Raw genomic sequence first — 21418 nt, 5'->3', positions numbered from 1 at the left:
TCAGCATGATGAGGGTGTGCATTTTAGCAGAGCAGATCAACAGAAACAGATTTAATTAAAAAGTGGATTGGGAAAATTAATATAAAATCAACAAACCAACCCATTGGAAAAGGGGTGGGGAGGTACCATACATAAAGTAAAGCACGTGCTATTTAAGCTATAGGCGTTAAAGCTGGGGGGAAAAGCCTTGGTTTAGAGTTTAAATTTGGGGTAGTTTTTCTTGCATTTCTTACATGCAGACATTTGTTTCAGTAAACAATGAACACATTTTGTAATTTAACATTTTCACTAAGGATAAGAAAAAATAAATCATTGGGCATGCAGTCTGGTTTTGATTTGGCAGGGATAGAATGTGACTGTGAAGCCATATGGATTTTAAATAGCATATTAACAGCCTGCCGTATGGACACTAATAGCCCTGATGTTAGAGGGCTATCCCTCAGGGAAACACAAGCTGTAGAGAGCAGGATGGATAGCCACTATTCAGGGCCACCTTCCATGTGCCGCCAGACTGATGCACACCACTTGATTTCTGAATTATTTCTGCGTCACTACAGCTACAGTTGCCTGAAGACTGAGGCAATTTTAATTATTCATTATTGACCACTCTTATGGTCCTTAGGAATTATTGCAGCAATAGACCCCAATCACGTGACGTCACAACTCCGCCCCCCTGACTGGTGCCGCCATATTGTCCGTCAGCTCATCGTGTTTACATATTACCGCTACGTACATTCCTACTATTACTGCGTGTTTTTCTGCTTGTCTTAGGAATCACCGTCTAGTAAACGAACCCAAAGACCTTCCTGACAATCGTTAACATTTTTTAATCAAAATGGTGAAGGCATGTGTGGCGGTTGGTTGCAGTAACAGAGAAGATAAAGGGTCATTTTAGTAGTTATTGTGTGCCCATTGTTAAAAGGGCGAATCTCAAAAGCGGCACGGTTTGTTTATCTCGGTCCATGATGCGTTTGTGTCGACAGCCGTCAGACAGCGCCAAAAACATATTAATAGTCGTGATCCCAACACGATCGCAGACATCATCAGACGGAGTCTACGAAACTCGTCGCCACGGTGGCGCAGCAAGAAGGTGAGCGCAACAACAGGTGTTGTGCCGAAAAATAGCCGCCCTGCGTGAAATGTCCCCCCTGACGGGAGCGCCCACACGGAAACGACTTTCTTGTACCGTGAATATGTATTATTTTACTCTGCTCGAACAAATAAATGTCATACCTGTGTGATTGTCATTGGGATATGGTCGTGAAAACCTGTAGACTAATACATTTCTGTTCAAAGATGGTTATGTGGCCCAGTCCACGATTTGTTACTAAAATACAGTACTAATATTTCGTGTAATTTAATTATTTAAAACTGGTCTTACAGTCGTAAATCCATTACTGTAATGCGCCCATGAAAACATTTGTTTATGTTTTCACGTCAATAAAGCGTTATAAATAAGCGCTCCCGTCAGGGGGGACATTTCACGTGGGGCATCTATTTTTCGACACACACCGGCCCGTTGTCGATCAAGTTTCATTTTACAATCGTGACAACGGTGACGCTCAGCTGACCAAATGTCGGTTTATATCCGGGCTGGTGCCGATTTTGGGTACCCGACTCCTCATTGTGACATAAACTGGAGAATGATTGGAAATTATGTGGTCTCGGGACGAGCTCTGACGCACGGGACGGGACCGGACGGGAGGAAACATCGGTGTGGGCATCAAATATGGATCTGGCGACTGGATCGACCGAAGCTTTTCCATATAACGGCTTTTATGCAACTCATCCAATGAGTTTACAGCGTCTGAAAGCACCGAGGCTTCCATAATTTGCAAGTGAATCCACCTTTAGAAACTACAGTCAATGACAATACGGACACAAAATGACGGACAATATGGCGGCAAAATACAGTGATCACGTGATTGTGTGACGTTGGTGATTGGGGCCTATACTTTTTTCAATGTTATATGCATAATATAGGTTTAAAAAAGTGTGGCATTGCTCAAGTATGACATCTACGGAGTTTTTCGATTGAATGTGGGACAGGCTCCAGTGCCAACACAATCCTCATGAGGATAAGCAGTACAAAAGATGAATGAATGAATGAATAGCCTTTGATGGGCAAACAGCTAGCAAAACAAACTACCGTAATTCTTGCAATATAAGGCGCACCCGACTATGAGCCTCCACCCTCCAAATTTGACACGAAAACATTGATAAGCCGCACTGGAATATAAGCCGCAGCTGTTTTCAAAGTATTATGGGATATTTACACCAAAAGATATTCACCAGTTACACTTTATTTGACAGCTGCATCATAAGACCAAATGAACCACCAGCTTATTCATTGCTTCAAGAAGCTTCATTTGGCCATCACTGCTCCCTAGGGGGAGACAGTCAACTTCTGCTGCCACCTGCATTCAAAAGTGTTGTCGTCCAACATGCCTCCTAGCATACATTGCAGCGCTAAAGATGTATATAAAAATCAAAATTCATGTTCTGTGATAAATATTTCTTCAGTTACTGTTTCAATTGTTTCATTATTTGCAAGTTAAGGTATTTGGTAACACTTTATTTGACAGTGGCGCCATAAGAGTGTCATTAGACAATCATAATTATGACATGACACTGTCCTGAGCATTAATGAGTGACATAATTTGCCGAATGACACCTAATGACATAAGTATTCAGTAATGCCTATGATAGTGTCATGTCATAATTATGACGGTTTTATGATGCCGCGGCCAAAAAAAAGTGTTACCTATTCACCCAAATAAATCAACAAATAAGCAGCAGTGGACTATAAACCACAGGATTCAAAATGAAGGAAAAAAGTAGTACTCAGAACTCATTACATAGAAACACAAATCATTGTTTAAGTACATACCCACTTGGTAGTCAGTACTTACACACACAAAATCGACAGAGAGGCAACCATCACTGAACTTAGAAATTTCGTTTTAGTTAAGTTTTAGGCCGGTGAGATTTAGTCGGCCTCTAAAACCGCTGCCAAATAATGCAAACTCAGATTAAAAAGTATGGAACTATATTTCATTTTACAACCTTTTAAATTACAATAATTTCTGGAATAAAAATCTGTAACCATCTCATTTAGAGAAAATAGGAATAAAAGCACCTGTTAAGGGAAAAACAAAACAAAACAAAAAAAAAAAAAACGACTTTTTCCTTCAGTAGGTAATTGAAATTAAAATGGATGGTTTTTACGAATGACATATTTCTTTGCCAGTGTGGTTAAACGTTGAAAAAAGTACCGTAGTTCTAAAAGTACACTTTTCGTCATAGTTCAGAGGCCACTCGGAAATTTACTAGCAGACGTCCATTGTCCACGCCTGAGGTCAGGAACCTTACTTTATTTTCAAACAGCAAGAGGTGGCGCAGTCGTACAGTGTCGGCAACGAGTGCAAATTACTTTCATCTTGCCAGCTGTGTCCAGTGGAGAGCCAGAATATTTCTGAATGACTGATTGTCTATTCTGTCTCTCAAAGAGCCCTTCAATGGTTGCAATCAGAATCTCTGTATATATCTCTAAAAGATCACAGAAACTTTAATTCCCTGAACATCCCATCATACACTGCTCAAAAAATAGAGGAACACTTCAAAAACACATTGAAAACGCCCTGAGGGTGCAGGTTCTTATCTTTTAATTATAATTAGCTCCAAAAATTACCTTTATTTGTAAGCCATCGTTATTTTTTTTTCATTCTTGCATTAGTGAAAAATGTATTATAGTTTTTATATTTATTTCGTCTATTTTATTCTTGACTTTGTATTTTTTGTCTACAGTTTCAAATATGAACCATTAAAAGTGTTTGTTTGCAAGAGGAGTATTCGCTGCTGCTTTTTTTTGTTAATATTTACTTCATATTTGAGTGAAATGTTTAACTGCTCTCTAATTGCTTATGTTTTTGTTGCAGATTCTTTGAAACAAGTTTATTAAAAAAAAAAACACACACACAAAAAAACAAACAAAAAAAAACAGCAATCTAAATTTTAAAAAAAAAGAAAGAAATTATGAAAAGAATCGAGATTGGACAATATGAGAAAAAAATAATTGTGATCCTGTTTTTGACAGATCGCCCAGCCTTAGTAATGAGCAGATTGAGTAAATCGTAGTAGCTATTGGATCATGAAAAATATTCAAAGTAAGTCTGTAGAAAGATAGTAATACAGTGATACCTCGACATGCAATCGCACTGATATACGATCCTTTCGACATCAGACGTTAAATTTGACTCGTCATTTATCTCGACATATGACGACATGCTCGAAATACGACGATTTATGACAGCGTCGCAATTGCATTGTTTTCACGCAAGATGAACACATGGCAAATTTTCTTGTGAGAGAAATCAACAGATTAGTGCAAGTGGTGAAAAAAGGAAAAAGGTGACGCTCAGCAATTAAATCAAGATGGAAATGATAGAAAAATATGAGCTTGGTGTGCGCGTCAGTGAACTGGCTTGACAATACACCCGGAATATGTATACGATCTCGACGGTCCTCCTCCAACCTACATTCGCCAGTCTTTATGAGTTAAGGTGACAATTACTATTGCTGTAACATCGGCAAGGAAGTTGCTAGCTTTGTCGGTTTTTTAATCATTTAATTCAGAACTTGTTCAACACAACACTACACACCTCTCTCACTCTGTTGTCAGTCACACAGTGCGTTCAGGAGCAGCATGCAAACACAACGGCCACATTAGAATCCGATTCGTTACATAATTATTAAGGGTGGGACGAACCGCTGTGCCACCGTCCGATCCGTATCTCGATACCTGCGTGGCAATCCTTCAAATATGGCAAAATATTACCTTTTAAAATTTAGAAAAACACAGGCATGTATCTCCGATTAAACTACATGCCATTTGACATTTATTTTTAATTTTTATTTTTTTATTTTTTATTTGTTTACATAGAAAAGTGCATTAACTGTTGTAACTGTTGTTCCTGTGCAAAATAGAAAAAAACTATTTAAAACACTTCACAATTTATAAACTTTATACAATTTATACAGAGTTCCGATCCGATACAGGAAAAAAAAAAGTTTTAAACATGTGACTGTCCCGCTGAATTATTTTTAAACAACGTAGAAAACGACTTGTCTTTATTAAATGCTTCATTGAGCCAGTCCACTCAAATCCGCTCATCCTGCTCAGAACACTTACAAATAGAGATGTCCCGATCAATCGGCATCGATCACGTCATTTTCAAAGTATCGGAATCGGCAAAAAAATATCGGACATGCCTTTTTTAAATATATTTATATTTTTTAATTAAACCATGTTCTAATTGTATTTAACGTTACAGACAAAATGTCTTACACTCATCCAGAGTCTTTAGTTTTGGTTTAAAAATTGGTTCATAATAACAACAAACATCCTCCCCTGCCATTTATTGTCGCACTCACAAAGTGTGGCACCGAAAAGAACACGAAAGTGACGTCGTGTAACTTTATTTTAAGCAGAGGGGGTTAAGCGTTAAGCGTGGCTAAGGGGAAAAAAGGCAGAAGTCTAACTACAAGAAGCAGTCGTACGGATAAACGGAGACGATGTCCAAAGTGATCGGGAAAAATTATCGGGAATGATTGGAATTGAATCAGGAGCAAAAAAAAGCAATCGGATCGGGAAATATCGGGATCGGCAGATACTCAAACTAAAACGATCGGGATCGGATCGGGAGCAAAAAAACATGATCGGAACAACCCTACTTACAAACACACACACCCCCACACACACAATAAACACCACTCACACTACCGCAAGTGTTAAAACAAGCTCAACGATGCAGTGTCTTTAAAGTGTAGCGCTCCCAGGCTTCTCTGGCAATATCAAAGCATCAACAGCTGTCACTCATCATTAACTTTAACAAGCAATCTGGGGCACTGCCGACCAAGAAAAGCAGCAGGACGGATAGTGATCGAATCAGGACATCTCTAGTTTGTTGGCTTGTGGCCAGCACAGCACATGAAAAGTATCTTCAGTATTCAGGGTTCCCGTACATTCAAAACATTGTGGCGCGCCGCCACACTGAAATAAAAGCCGCCACGACTGGCGAAAGAGTTGGGGTTTTTTTTAAGTCAGTTTCAAACTAGCAGCAGCCGAGTGTGAGGGGTTCAGCGGCAACCCATTCATTGTGTATTGCAATGTCCCCAATTATGCGCGGCCTCCTAAGGGCAACTGAAGAGCTTTTCGGATTTCGCTCGAGTGTTTTACTCAGTTGAATTGTATTAAATGCATCATTCGCTGTCTCAAAAAGTGGGAATAGCGATATCTCGCCAGATGATATTTTGTCCCCCAGCTGTAATAATTATTATTATTATTACATTATTCTGATTTGCATTTCTGATTTATTTGTTTTGCTATGTGTAATTGTACCAGCAGTATTTCTTAATGATTTAGTGTAGGTTTTTGGGCTGTGGAATAAGCCTGTCGCAATATGCAATAATTCCATTTATCGCGCGATATATAAAAATGAAGGCGGTAATTTTTCCGCTGCGATTAATCGCCTCACGTGCACGTGTGTGCGCACGTGCGGCAGACGTGCTGTTAAAAGTTCGTTACCAACTGCGCAAAATGCATCTTCGTTCCAGGTCCGGCAAAAACTAGCGCCAGAGCCAATCGTTCCCATTATATCCTATTGTTCAACGTATACCGGCCGCGTCAGTGCTCCGGAGTGACTGTGGACCATCTATGGCGCGCCGGTGTTGTTGACGTGTGGGCGCTCCTGTCAGGAGTGACATTTCACGCGGGGCGGCTATTTTTCGGCACAACGCTGGATATTTAAAACGAAGTCCGCCAAAACATTGTTACCGACTTGGCTGCTACGAATAACCTCACTTTGACAACGAACAGCTGAATGAAATCAAGAGCGCTGTGCTTCAGACTCGTCCTGTTTATGAAAGCCGTCATATGCTGGTGTAGTAATGAGCAGACGTGACTCCAGCGGCGCTTGCTAACTTTTTTAATACGCGGTTGCGCGCACACACTAGATATCATGAAATGGCAAACTAGATGTGCTACGGCCCATGCCATTGGCTACGTGAGCCCAGAGTGATTATGGGACATGTAGTCCATATACTACATCGATGAATTCTAAACTGTCATTTGTCACATGAGGTTAAGAAGGCCAAATCAACCAGTGACTATAGATAATGTTGCAAATATTGTTAATTCAGTACATGACACAGATGGATTCGGACCATAAATAGGATGTCTTGCTCATGTAGTAAACCTGGCTGCTAAGAAAGCAGTAGCAATCAACGGTGTGCCCTGCCTCACTTTACAAACAGTAAAGATTGTTCTCAGCACTTTTATACAATTTTTTTTCATATCAGTAACAAGTAAGCACTTAAATATTATGCACTAAAATGCATGTTTATATGATGGCAATTTAATTTTTGCTCGTTAGCAAAAAAAAAAAAGAAACAAAAAATACAATTGTTTTTTTTTTTTTTTTTACAGAGCATTAGATGTATTGAATCGGATCGAAAATCGTGACCCCCATATCAAAATTCGTACCGAACCATGACTTAACTGTATCGTTGCATCCCTATGGAACACCATTGCAGAAGCTATGACGGGAAATGTTTTCATTTTCCTAAATGTTTAAGTTATTAAGTGCAATTTTTTTTTTTTTTAAAACACATTTTATTTATTCTGTGTTTCTGTGCGGTATCAATATTGTTGCTTTTTACTTAAGAGGCAGGGTCTATTGTTTTTAGTTGTGATTTCTTAAAAAGTATATTTGAATTTAAGAGTAAATATTTATCGTGTTTAAATGGGTGTACTTGATCTATTAATATATACTGTATTCGCACTGTGTTATTGTAAATTGGTTTAAAAAAATTGGGGGGGGCGCAATAATATCGCATATCGCAATAATTTATTAGAATAATTATCGCACACTAAAATTTGTTATCGCGACAGGCCTACTGTGGAACCAATTAATCGAATTATAATGTGTTCCTATAGGAAAATCCCGCTCGACATACAACCATTTCGATTTACAAACCAGGTCCTGGAACGAATTAAATTAAATCAAAGCACCCCACATGGATTTCATTTGTCTCCTCCTTAAAGTGCTTGTGACACGAAAAAGCATGTTTATTTCATAATACACGCGGTATTTTATGCTCCTGAATGATATGGACCGCTTGGATGTGTGTGGAAGCGATCGCTATATTTATTTAGTTTTTTGAATCCCGCGCCATGAAAATGAGTGACTTCCGGCTTCGGTCTTGCATTGAGGAGGAGGGCGCTGTGACGTGTACGGTAGAAGACATCCTCTTCACGCTACAGTGTACTGTTGTGTATGAGGACGAAGGATTCAGCTGATTTTGCGGATTAATACTTTTATTTTTCGCATCACGCCAGCCAAACGGCTGCAGAAAAATCATTCTGTATGCGGGAGAGAAGTATGCGCCTTTTTGGAGTTTCAAAAGGTTCCCATTCACCGTGGATATTTACTGTGGGACCATTGGACTTACAAGGAAGTGAGTAAACATCTTGTTTTGTATTATGTCAAATACGAATACAGTGATTACAAAGTAAACACTATAAAATTCCTTTAAATAAAGGACTACTTACGTTTGATCATTGATAGGCATGTAAAAAGCTATCCTCACGCTCATTAGCAGTTAGCTGTTAGCACGTTAGCTACACAACAATTCCAGCCACCCTCCTCCAGGGAACGAACTGTAAATTGCTCTCCGCCGGGCGGTTTGCCGATCCGCAAAGAAACTCGACAACCGGGTCGTCATGTCAAATAATCCAGGCTAGTTATGTGTGATTTTCCACTTCGAAGACTTTGAAACATCCTTCGGTTCGGGTTAGCATGTCGGCTAGCTGTCACTCCTTCTGGTCTGTTTACATTCTCCGAAGCCGGGGAAGGGAAATGACATATGTCCGATTTAGGTGTCATAAAATATCGTTCGACAGGTGTGACAGTAAAGGTAAAGTCGACTGTTTTGACCATTATGGAGTAATTTTGCCATGTCGTCTTGAATAAATGGATTTTTATTATTTTATATTCCATTTAGCACAAGTTATTTGTCATGACCATGCCATTTATTTAGCAATTGGGGAAAGTACTTGGGTAAAAAGAATATCCTGTAAAAATATTGAAGTAAAGAGACAGAAACAATGACATTTTGCCGCTCTCTTCGTCGCGTTTTCCTCATTGTGAATAGTTCCCCCTCGACGGGCTGACTGGTCCTTCTCAAGCCATTTATATAGCTATTGGGGAAAAATACTTGGATAAAAAGAATATCCTGTAAAAATATTGAAGTAAAGAGACAGAAACAATGACATTTTGCCACTCTCTTCGTCGCGTTTTCCTCATTGTGAATAGTTCCCCCTCGACGGGCTGACTGGTCCTTCTCAAGCCATTTATATAGCTATTGGGGAAAATACTTGGATAAAAAGAATATCCTGTAAAAATATTGGGAGTAGAGAGACTGAAACAATGACATTTTGCAGCTCTCTTCGTCTCGTTTTCCTCGTTCTGAACAATTCCCCCTCAATGGGCTGAATAGTAAAACCGATGAGCCTAGTCTACCGCTGACGTCATCCACCTGTTGGGGACGCTAAAGCCCTATAATTGTAGGCGTGGCTAACCGGCAGATTAAAAGACTAATTTCTCGTCATCTGCGCTTTGCTAAATTGTTGTATATAGTCGAATCGTCTCAAAATATGATTCTAATTCACATAATAATGCCATTTAAGACTTTTTTTCTGGTGTCGTATGCTCTTTAAGAAAGAGGTCTCGACAATTCTTCCACCAGTCTATTCTTATTTTGCAGCATGTTATTAGCTCAGTGGCAGTGCAACGCAAAATGAAACGTGACTGGTGTAATAGTCACATGATACAGCGGGTGACTGATGTAGTGGTTGTGTGTTACCATATTTTTCGGACTATAAGTCGCACCTGAGTATAAGTCACACCAGCCATAAAATGCCCAACGAAGAGGAAAAAAAACATATAAGTTGCACCGGAGTATAAGTCGCATTTTGGGGGGAAATTTACCTGATAAAATCCAACACGTAGAACAGATATACCATCTTGAAAGGCAATTTAAAATAAAAATACAATAAAGAACAACATGCTGAATAAGTGTACAGTATGATAACATTACATGATGCATGAACAACGAAATGCGAATGTGGCCGGTATGTTAACGTAACATACAGTAGCTATTAAAAGTTATTCAGATAACTATAGCATAAAGAACATACTAACAGGTTTACCAAACCATCAGTGTCACTCCAAAACACCAAAATAACATGTGAAATGATATAATAATGTGTTAATAATTTCACACTTAAGTCGCTCCTGAGTATAAGTCGCACCCCCAGCCAAACTATGAAAAAAACTGCAACTTATAGTCCGAAAAATACGGTACTTCGAATCTCCAGTAAGAAATAGCTATGTACCAAATATGAGGGTGTTGCGCTAGGGTTTGACAGATTGTCTCGGAGAGTTTCTTTGATGGAGTCTAGCAGTGGAGCAGGTGGGATTTCAGCAAGTTGTAGTAGAATCACTAACCTGATTGACAGGCTCGTTGAAGTTTGTGATGAGCCCAGCACGTAAAGTGGTCTTCTCCTCCTCTGATAAAGCACTGGCAATAGAAGCAGAGAGGAAACACAGTACGTTCAGACAAAGAAATACCGTTTGACAGAGCTCCACACAATACCATACTTTAAATCCCCAAGATATCCTTCCTGTAAGATCTGAGCCTTTTCACTGTGAGGACAGTAAGACAACCACACTCTAGGACAATTTTAACATTATTTGAAATTTACCAGTCTCAAGAAAAATATGAAGCTATGCCTTAACTAAGCTGCTCGGGAAAAATTGTAATCCAACAGGACCAGCCAGCTGTCAAACTTCAATCCTCTCCACCATTAACTATAGCACTAAACTTATCATATTTGATACATGAGTTTCCAGCTCTGCACATAAGAAATGTGATACCTCACCCACCTTAAAAAGCAAATGTATCCAATCAGATACACTGTACATGCAATGCACAGTTTATATGATACATTTTTTTATTATTATTATTTAAATTATTCATTATTCATTTTATCATTATAATATATGCTGAAGACATTTACAATAAATAAAAAAAAGACCAAGCCAAAAAAAAAAAAAAAAAAAAAAAAAAAAAACAACAATAACATTTGGTTCTAGGCTCTGTTGAGTTCAAGTCAACATTAAAAATGAGGGAATAAATTATGAACTGCCAAGTTAGATGCGTTTAGTTTTCATATGGAGAGTCGCCAGTCAGACTGAATATTGCAGTACTGCAACATTCTGGGTGATACAGTGGGGCAAAAAAGTATTTAGCCAGCCAACTATTGTGCAAGTTCTCCCACTAAAAAAGATGAGAGGCCTGTAACTTTCATCAAAGATCAATAGGAGTGGCTCTGGTTCTGATGTGGATAAAGGATTATCAAATTTAATTTGAATATTACTCGTGCAGCAAGACGTTGCTCTCAAACCTGTTGCTTTGACTGAGTAGTCGGGTACATTGTAACCCGGGGACGACCTGTATTTTGAATACCATACAGCGTATAGTGCACGAATGCTATTTTTAGACAGTGATGTTGCCATCGTAACGCGGAAGTGGGACATTATAGACACCCCCTCGCATACAATCCAATATTATTTCTGTTTTCTCTGGTAGTCTTTCAAAAAAAGAACATGCCGATCAAACATTGCTGCTGTAGAACTTGTAGAAATGACTTTAGACATTACAACATATGAAGGATGTTTTCTTCATACTGTACGTTTCCCAAAACTAAACACTCGGAGGAAAAAATGTGAAGAATGGATCAACTTGCGCAAACGTCCAAAAGACCAGTTTAATGCCAGCCAGGTGAAGCCATTCACATTTTATATGCAGTAAACATTTTGTTGGAGGCCATGGTCCTTCAGGGGATGAAGAGGTGAGCCGTTTTGATATTTTCACGTATTTTTAAGCGTGGCGTTTTGCCGTGCTGCTTCTGTCTGATAATGAATGACCTGGAAAAAAAAATAAAATGGTATCTGACTGCCACTATTACCTTTTCTGTTGTTAAAAAAACAACTTTTGTAAGGCGGAAGTGTAAATAAATTATAGAATTAAGATTTTGTTATTAATGAAAAAATTATAAGTGTTCGTTGGCTGTCACTGGGTAGCATTTGCGATCGCTACACAAAAACAGCAATGTAAACTGCCCCCAAGAACGGTCAGAGACTTAAGACAACCAGAGGATACAATATATAAGATAGACAGGGCATATGGTGGTAAAGGATAGATTATTGAAACAGGAGAATGTTATTGTCAGTGGTGTAAGGCAATGCACACAAGAAAAAGGTGTCGATGAAAAAGCTAACTCTGGATGAGGCCGGCTCGGCTCTTTTTCTCGTCTTTTTCAGCCCTCAACACTCAAGCCATCTCTTTAACTCAGGGGTTTCCAAACCGTCCTCAAGGGCCGCTGTGGGTCCTGGTTTTTGTTCCTACCCATCAAGCACAGAGAGTTTAACCAATGAGGTTTCTGCTAAAACAAGCTGCACCTGGCTGGAATCAACTGATTACACTTGTAAAACACCAGATTGGTGCAAATGTGTCCTGCTGCTTTGTTGGAACAAAATCCTGCACCCACTGCGGCCCTATGTGGAATAGATTGGAGCCCACCGCTTTAACTGAACATTTGTATGTTCTTCCACATCTTTATCAGTGAATTTGGCACCAGGGACATCATTTTTGGACAGAATCGGTAGATATAGCTCAGTAAACATCTTGTTTGTACACTATTTTTATTTATTTACTATTGGGGACAAACAGGAGGTTGACCTGCTAACCTCATGAATATTAATGAGCAAAAGTGAGGTGTTGCTTGCAGTACGCCATTATGGGCTGAAGTCATGTACCGTAATTTTCCGAATATAACGCGCACTTTTTTCCCCCAGAATCAAATTGTAAAATCATGGTGCGCATTATAAACGGGTACAGGGATGGAGACAAAAAATATATATATATATATATATATATATAAATATAAAATTAGGGCTGCGGCTATCGAATATTTTAATAGTCGATTAATTGGTGGACTAGTTAGTTCGAATAATCGAGTAATCGGATAAGGAACATGAAAAATTAAAATACCTGAGCTGAGCCTCAAACGGAACCGAACGATTGTTTTTTTTAAAATGAGGATCTATGTACAATAAAAGAACAATTGGCTAACTTACATAGAAAAAGTCAGCTAGCTTGAATGCTATAAAATGCTAACTTGTTTTGTTTTTTTTGTTTTTTTTACAATGCTCAAAACAAATGGTTAAGACTAGGGCTGTCAAACGATTAAAAATTTTAATCGAGTTAATTACAGCTTAAAAATTAATTAATCGTAATTAATCGCAATTAATCGCAATTCAAACCATCTTTAAAATATGCCATATTTTTCTGTAAATTATATATATATTCTGCAAAATAAATTGTTGGAATGGAAAGATAAGACACAAGATGGATATATACATTCAACATACGGTACATAAGGACTGTAGTGGGCATTTCACTCTACTGTCATTTAAATCTGTCTATGCTGTCCTCACTCCGAAGCGTCTACTTTTTCCAAAGCTAGACAGCTAGTAAACGACGCCTTAATAATCAGATTTCTTCCTTTTTCATCTGATTTATTAATTTAATGGCCTCAAAACATTGTCCTCTTTAGACCGTAGTAAAACTACAAAAAAAAAGTACACAAGCATTGCATTAGCAACAACGTTAGCTTAGCACGCTATACAGGTTCATTAAACATAAACAAAAAGCGTCTCATACAAAAAATATAACATTTCGCTTACTAACATAATATGTACATTCTTTACAACAACCATACTTACGGACAAATCTTGTCCAAGGATCATATAAGCACAACATTACAACGTAGGCGTCAGCCCGAGACGTCGTGCAGCCATATTGAACTGGCAAGAAGGCAATAAACCATGTCGCAAAGCGACCACAAGAGTTCGCTGTTAGACAGCACAAAAAACCTTGCTGTAAAACATACCAAAAGGCAGAATACTGTCTGAGCGGGACATGTGCGTTAATTGCGTCAAATATTTTAACGTGATTAATTTAAAAAATTAATTACCGCGCGTTAACGCGATAATTTTGACAGCCCTAGTTAAGACACATATTCCCACAAAAAACGTCTAAATATACCAATAAATTAAACTATGAATGCATTATAAAACATTAGCTCAAACAAAAACTTAGCTTACGTTGGTCTTAACAGGGAGCAGTTGGATTAAGCCATGTGAAAAGAGGCAGACCAGAGGGCAGTGCAGTCACTCTAATCAGTAAAACTAAATGCAAACACTTTCAAAATAAACCATTACAACGCCACTTTAATTAAACGAATACTCGAAGCAACAAAATTTAATTCGAATATTTTTTTCTAATCAAATACTCGAGTTATTCGATTAATCGTTGCAGCATATACATATATATATATATTACAAAAAGACCGATTTTTTTTTTTTTTTTAATTGACACGGCAATGTTGTGTTGATGAAACGTATGCGTAGCTCCGTTGCCGACCATTACGGTACGTGACGTCACCATTTTGTTTCGGTCGTGGCGGGCTAGGGAAGGAGTCGGAAGCGGAGTATCAAACAACGGAGCTAATCCACGTTGCTTTATTGACACTTAGGCTGCAACAAAATACGGTAGCAATGTCTGTCTCACATGCAACCCGCGGAAGATAACCATCTTTCCTGCTGTTCCCTCAACAAAATACCTCCCCCCGGGAACTATACAACGTGCCAACATAAGTTCCGCCCGATGAATTTTGTTATAACTCGCTACACGGTAATACTTCAATCTGATTGGTCGAATGATTTCGTCTGTGTTAAATTCTGCTTTTTTCACTCTTCATAAAGCACAGAATTTAGTTTCTTAAACTCATTTGAGTCAACGTTTATTGCAGCTCCGCAACTCGGACCGTGACAAACGTGACACAACACAGACTTTCTGTGTCCGTCAACTATATCTGTCCCTCGGGAAACTCAAATCCAAATAACAATAGTTCCTATTGTTACATTCTAGTCAACAGCGATGCGCTCTTCTGGTTTCCGACCTAAATCACCACTTTTATTTTACCGTATCAATCCATGGAAGAAACATTTATTCATCATGATAAAATGAGCAAGTTATACAGCAGCCTTTAAAAGAAAAGTCACATCTGTTTTGTTTTCCCCTGGATTCTGGTAAGTTGAAGAAGTTGTCAGATCATATTATTACCATACATATTGTCAGTTTACGGTAATGTTTTAAACTACCAATGTGCTATGCTTGTGCTGTGTTTCACCAGTCAGTAAAATGACATTTCTGTATCTGTACACGAGCTCTGTTTTCTTGTATTCTTGTATTTTTTGGTGCTAAAATTAGGGTCCGCGTTATACACGGGTTCAATAATTTTCCCTAGATTTTACAAGTCAATTTGGGGTGCGCGTTATACACGGGTGCGCCTTATATTTGGAAAATTACGGTATGTTAAATTTTGCAACCTTTGATTTAGGTCGCATTGAAAAAGACAACAATGTATTGTCAGGTACTCTTAGGCTACGTCGGATATTGGCCTTAAACGTTCAGATTATTATACTGTACGGCATGTCGGCTACACTAATGTACCTCTTGTCTGGATATTTTATTACACGGGCTAGGGAGCCAGCTAATGTGTTAAACGCCGGATACCTTGTCTAGTGCAGCCGCCGGCCACACTTGACGATTTTTCACTACACCATGTAAAATCGTAGCCAACGGAAATTACGTCTTGGGGCGCACCATCGCCATTTTTTTGTGTGGCATTATGGCATCATACACAATGGAGGCGAATGGTACAGACACGGCTTTTCTGTTCTTTTTACAACTGAAAGAGCTTGTAAATTTAACGCTTGAATATGTACGGAGAAGACATCGAACACCGCCCACAAAGTATAAGCTTCCGGTTCAGAGGTGACCTGCATAGACGATGAGGTCTCACACGAGGCTTGCGCAGGCGTAGTCTTCGAAAATGCAGACGTCACTTGCATGAGCGTGGCGTTCATAAACGCACCTTAAACGTAGTCTGGACAGGTATATAATATTGTCTGAATTACAAAGCAAAAAACTTATCCTTCCTAGTGTAGCCGTAGTCTTACAAACAGAGCACAAAAGCTGAATAATATGGCCTGCACATTTTACAACAACACTACATTCATTGTGGCATCTTGCGCATAGCTCAACCCCAAAATTTATTCATAGCAAATAGCCCAAATGTAATCAAATTACACCATGGCCAAAAGAGTTTTAAGGCACTCAAAAAAATGAAAGTCACTTCAATAAACCACTGACAGGTGTTCAACAAAAAGCTTGGTGAGAAAACAAGGAGGAACCTCCGTGAAGTTGCTACTCCCCCAACATTTATGTCAATATTATGTCAATAGCTTGTGCTACGTTTGTGCTGTGAAAAGTTTTAATCATGCGTTTTTGAGATACTTACAATTCTACTATAGATCAATCAGAGGTCAAATACCCCCGATTTTGATTAAAAATGGCTAAAAATTGTGTCAATCGTCTGTGCTTTGTTTGTTCTGTAAACATTGTTATGTGTGCTGCAACGGTTTTGTAGAAATTCTGCTTTTAACTTGTAGTGATGACGTCACACAGCCCCCCCCCTCCATTTACTGCAAATGGACCAGAAGTGATGCCAGAAATTGCAGTTATGACAATTTTTTGAGGTCATTAAGATTTCAACTTAGCCCCCGCCCCCTTCACTCCTACTCAACCCGGAAATGCTACCTTTCGTTTGTCATGTTAAAAACTTGCACTGCTATGGCTTAATACATATTACACCTTTTATTTTTTACATATGGCGTCACCACCACAAACGAACGCTGTTTTAGCAATATTACAGTGTGTGTTTTTTCTGTAGGGATAATGTCAGAAACACTCTGTGCCCCCCCCCCCAGAATAAAATAATTTGCAATAACTGCAAAACCTTGACAACACAAATGAAAATTTTTACTGCACAAACTAGCACAAACGAATGGCACTATTTTGGGTCCATTTTACACTAAATGGGGGCGGCGAGAATATCTACAAAACCATTGCAGCAAACACAAAAATGTTTACCGCACAAACGGTATTTTTAATCAAAATGGAGGGGCAATTTGACCAGAGATTGACCTATAAAAGAATTGTAAATATCTCACAAACTATAGCAGCACAAACGTAGCACAAATGGTTCACAAAATCATAATTTTTAGATAAATTTGCATCTAGTGGGGGGCAACTTCACAGAAGTCAAGGAGGTGACTAGAGAAAAAAAAAACAGAAACAAAGTGGCCATAGACCAAGATTGCTGAGGCAAAATTGAAGACCCCGAACTTGCCACTGTCTTGTGGGTTTATGGACTAATGTTCAGTTCGAATCCAACAAAAGTGATCTTATAAAGTAGCCCGAGACACATGGGGCTCAGGAAAAGCACAAAGGCCACATACTTCAGTATGCGTTAAGAAGACACAAAGAGTGGGATGTATAAATAATATGAGAGGACAGGAAGAAAGAAGCTGTAGCTATAAAGACAGTAATAAAGGCACAATACACATAAGAGAGCTGTTACAGGAAAATGGAACCAAAACAAACACGAGTGCAATAGCAATAAAATGAGTAAAATAAAGACTGTTGCAAAGAGACAATACCAAGGGAGACATTAAAAGGTGAAAACATGTACTTACTGGGGGGCCACCCTCCTCCAGTATCTGTCAATGCCGTTTTTGAAGTAAAGCACTGCGAGCCACCTGACATTCACATCCAGCATGTGGTTATTGAAGATGTTCTAAAGGAAGGAAGCCATACATGTGATTAGCTAATGTTGGCAAACTAAAATAAGTGCCTTTGGAAAAAAAAGAAGATTCAGCCAGATCAAGGTTTTACAAAAGCACGACAAACAACTTCATCTGATTTGGCTGGGCAAGAAGCGGGAATACTCTGCATTATTTAGGTGAAATAATTAAATCACATCAAAAGAGATAAAGAGAATTGGATATCTTGTGATCAGAATCGGGCATCTTCCAAAAAAAGATAAACATCAGAAATGTACTACACATCTGCCATTAAGGCCATAACTTCAGCAAGGTTAATGCTGTGTTCACACCGGCCGCCTTATTGGTCTTCGCGCAATGGATACCCATCCAAAGTCAATGTAATCGCGCATAGAAGGACAACAGGCGGCCTCACCAGCTTGACCAGATAGGCCACACACCACGATGTTGCACGATGAATTATCGCGCAACAAGAAAAAACAAGAAAAAAATTCTAATAGTACGAGATTTAAGTCGTTTTGTTGCTTATTTTCACAAAACATGAACCGGAAGTTATTTGGTTTTATGGGCTTCGAATTTTGGAGCTGGGAATTCTGTGTGAACACAAAACTGATTTCAGCGTAATATTAAGGGATTCAAGTAATATTGCGAGATTAAAGTCGTTATATTACTTATTTTTACGTTACGTGAACCAGAAGATGTTCAGGGTGACTTCAACTTTTGGCGACGTAGGTTGGTGTGAGCACAAAACTGCTTTTGGCGATGGACATCACGTGATCAATATATTGTCATGTGTCTGTTTAACGTTGTTCTGAATGCAGCACAAGAATGATGGGGCTACCTAATAAAATATGTCCGATTTCGTCATCTACTGAGTCATTTTATTCGTGAAGTCAAATATCCAGAACGACAAACATTAATAAAATATTGACCTAAGTATAATTTTTAACATCCTGCCTACCAGAAGGACTGAATAGAAGCCCGGCTGTGTCTCCCACTGTCGGAGCTGCTCCTCCGCAGGCTTCAGCACAGCTGTGTCCTGACTGGTTGCTTGAGTTAAGGTCTTCAGCACCACTGAACTGGCACCGTCTATATCCATAGTTGGATATGCCTGGAGAGAAGACAGATGTAGATGTTTCAGTGGTGTCATCAAAAATGTTTTAAAATGGACAGACAACTGCACTTGACACTATAAATGACCTTCATGGTTGCTCAAAGTATTTATAGGGACAGACAAGGTTTTGCAGTGCATCCAGCCAGAAAGAATCATGGAGAGAAAAAAATTCTGACATTTTTAAACGCCAGACCTAATTTAAATGCAATTTTTTTTAAATAGTTCACATTGCTTGTGATGTCAGGTGTACGCACGATTTCCTAGGCTATTGTGATGGTGTGTTGTATACATAAGAGTCAACACTTAAATAATTGTCTTAACACAGATTTTGTCCAGGGGGGAAAAAAAGGAAAATGTTGCATTAAGTCCTACTCCTGTTGCTGTATGTTGGGCAATACATAGCTTGGTTCGGAGGTGTATCAGTTGCCCCTAATCTACTAATCTGCTGTGCCCGTGTAGTCCCAGTCGTGTAATGTACAGTATTTCAGACAGATTTTACTAAAAAGAACAACTACAAAAATGAGAGGCAGGGCCAGTATGCCACAGTATTCGACTTTTAGGACAGAGGTAAAATACAATTAGCCCACCATCAACAGACGCTTCCTTTCACTTTGCCAAGGGCTTATATTGAAAAGTTGGCTGCAGACTGTTCATGAGTACTAAAGCCATTACAGTCAGCCTGGCACATTGTTCGCCCAACTATTTCATTGTGGACCAGTTAAACATTGCGGTCGGTCTTGCTGACAAATGGAGGCACAGACAGTCAACATGAACGTGCTCTGATTGACACACTGATTTTTCTCCCAAAAAAGACGCTATATCCAATTGTCGGCAAACTATTATCCTGCAAGTAGGGTTGACAACCGCCCCCTGAAAAACGGAATTGTACAGTATTCAGAAACAAAAGTATGCGTCCCGTATTTAGCTTACAAGGGAAGCACTTTGTCTCATAATATCATGAAAATCGAAAATAGTGTTTTATTTGTAGAACTAACAAATACTGGTATGGTGCTTTACAAGAATATGCTGGGGAACACATTCCCCCGCCTCTCCTGCTTTCTGACCAATGAGCTGACGGAACAATGACAATCCAGCTCATCTCATTGGTCGAGGAGCTTCTGTTGTTTGCAATGAATAAAACGGAAGAAAACATAAGTGTGTGGGAAATAAGTTTGAGTGAAGCTTGAGTAAAAATGATGATCATTTGTTTTCTTGTTCTTCTCTGTGTATTTTCACTATTTGTATTATATTTTTGTGTTCTGTGAATTTTGTTCTCATTTTATTAGGAGTGATCATTTGGGAAATTATTGCTGGGGTGCAGCACATCACACGAGTGATACGACCAAACACTGCTACGATGCATGCTAACTACACATACGATAATAAAAAATGTCACACATTGTAAACTTATGACGGAAACAATGGCAAATTTTCATTTCGTTCTCATCTCGTCAGATGAAAAATGACGTTCGGACAGTGAGGTTTTTGGCTCCCAACTCATATTTTTAGCTCGTCATTGTCATTTAAAAAAAAAAAAAAAAAAAAAAGTTTGTCGACGAAATATTTTCGTTATTGTCATCGTTGACGAAAGCAACACTGTTTGCATGTTTTGAAAAATTATCAAAAAAAGGCCAAAAAACACACTAGGGCTGCAGCTATCGATTATTTTAGTAGTCGATTAATCAATGAACTAGTTAGTTCGAATAATCGAGTAATCAGAAAAGGAACATGAAAAATTAAAATATCTGAGCTGAGCCTCAAACGGTATTAAAAATAAATAAATGAGGATCTATGTACAACAAAAGAACAATTTGCTAACTTACATGGCAAACGTCCGCTAGCTTAAATGCTATAAAATGCTAATTTTTTTTCCCAATGCTCTTAACAAATGGTTCAGACTCATATTCCCACAAAAAACAGCTAAATATACATATAAACTAAATTACGAACGCATTAAAAAACAATAGCCCAAAGAAAAACTTAGCTTACGTTGGTCTTAACAGGGAGCAGTTGGATTCAGCCATGTGAAATGAGGCAGACCAGAGGGCAATGTATCCACCCTAATCAATAGACTAAATGTAAACACTTTCAAAAGAAAACATTACAACGCCACTTTAATTAAACGAATACTCGAGGCAACAAAATTTCATTTGAATATTTTTTTTCTAATCGAATACTCGAGTTAATCGATTAATCGTTGCAGCACTAAAACACACACACAAAAAGGCTTAGGACCTTAAGGGTTAAATTATACACTTTTAAATTTAGCTTGACAGATGTTAATTTTATTCTAGTTTGTTTTGTTTTAAAAATACATTGCTGATTTTGTTTTTCATGTGCTTATATCTCTCAAATATGTACCTAATTCAGTTTTGAATAAAATGTTCTATAAATATATATTTTTTAAATCACTTTTCACATCCCAAAA

The 21418-nt window shown here is 38.5% G+C and overlaps 1 protein-coding gene across 1 annotated transcript in view; it reads right to left on the bottom strand.

Moving 5' to 3' along the window:
• The window catches only part of ipo11 (importin 11), a 194575-nt gene that overhangs the window by 165099 nt on the left and 8058 nt on the right, over positions 1–21418 (bottom strand). Inside the window, exons 2-4 of the mRNA XM_057833064.1 lie at positions 18838–18987; positions 17790–17890; positions 10569–10641 (exon numbers count right to left, since the gene is read on the bottom strand). Coding sequence (XP_057689047.1) covers positions 10569–10641; positions 17790–17890; positions 18838–18975 — 312 coding nt within the window. The 5' untranslated portion in view covers positions 18976–18987. The remainder of the gene's footprint in view (positions 1–10568; positions 10642–17789; positions 17891–18837; positions 18988–21418) is intronic.

Source organism: Corythoichthys intestinalis, chromosome 3 (genome assembly GCF_030265065.1).
Source record: "Corythoichthys intestinalis isolate RoL2023-P3 chromosome 3, ASM3026506v1, whole genome shotgun sequence".
Taxonomy (NCBI): domain Eukaryota; kingdom Metazoa; phylum Chordata; class Actinopteri; order Syngnathiformes; family Syngnathidae; genus Corythoichthys; species Corythoichthys intestinalis.
The sequence above is the reverse complement of the archived record's forward strand: the minus strand, read 5'-3'. Positions and strand labels throughout refer to the sequence as shown.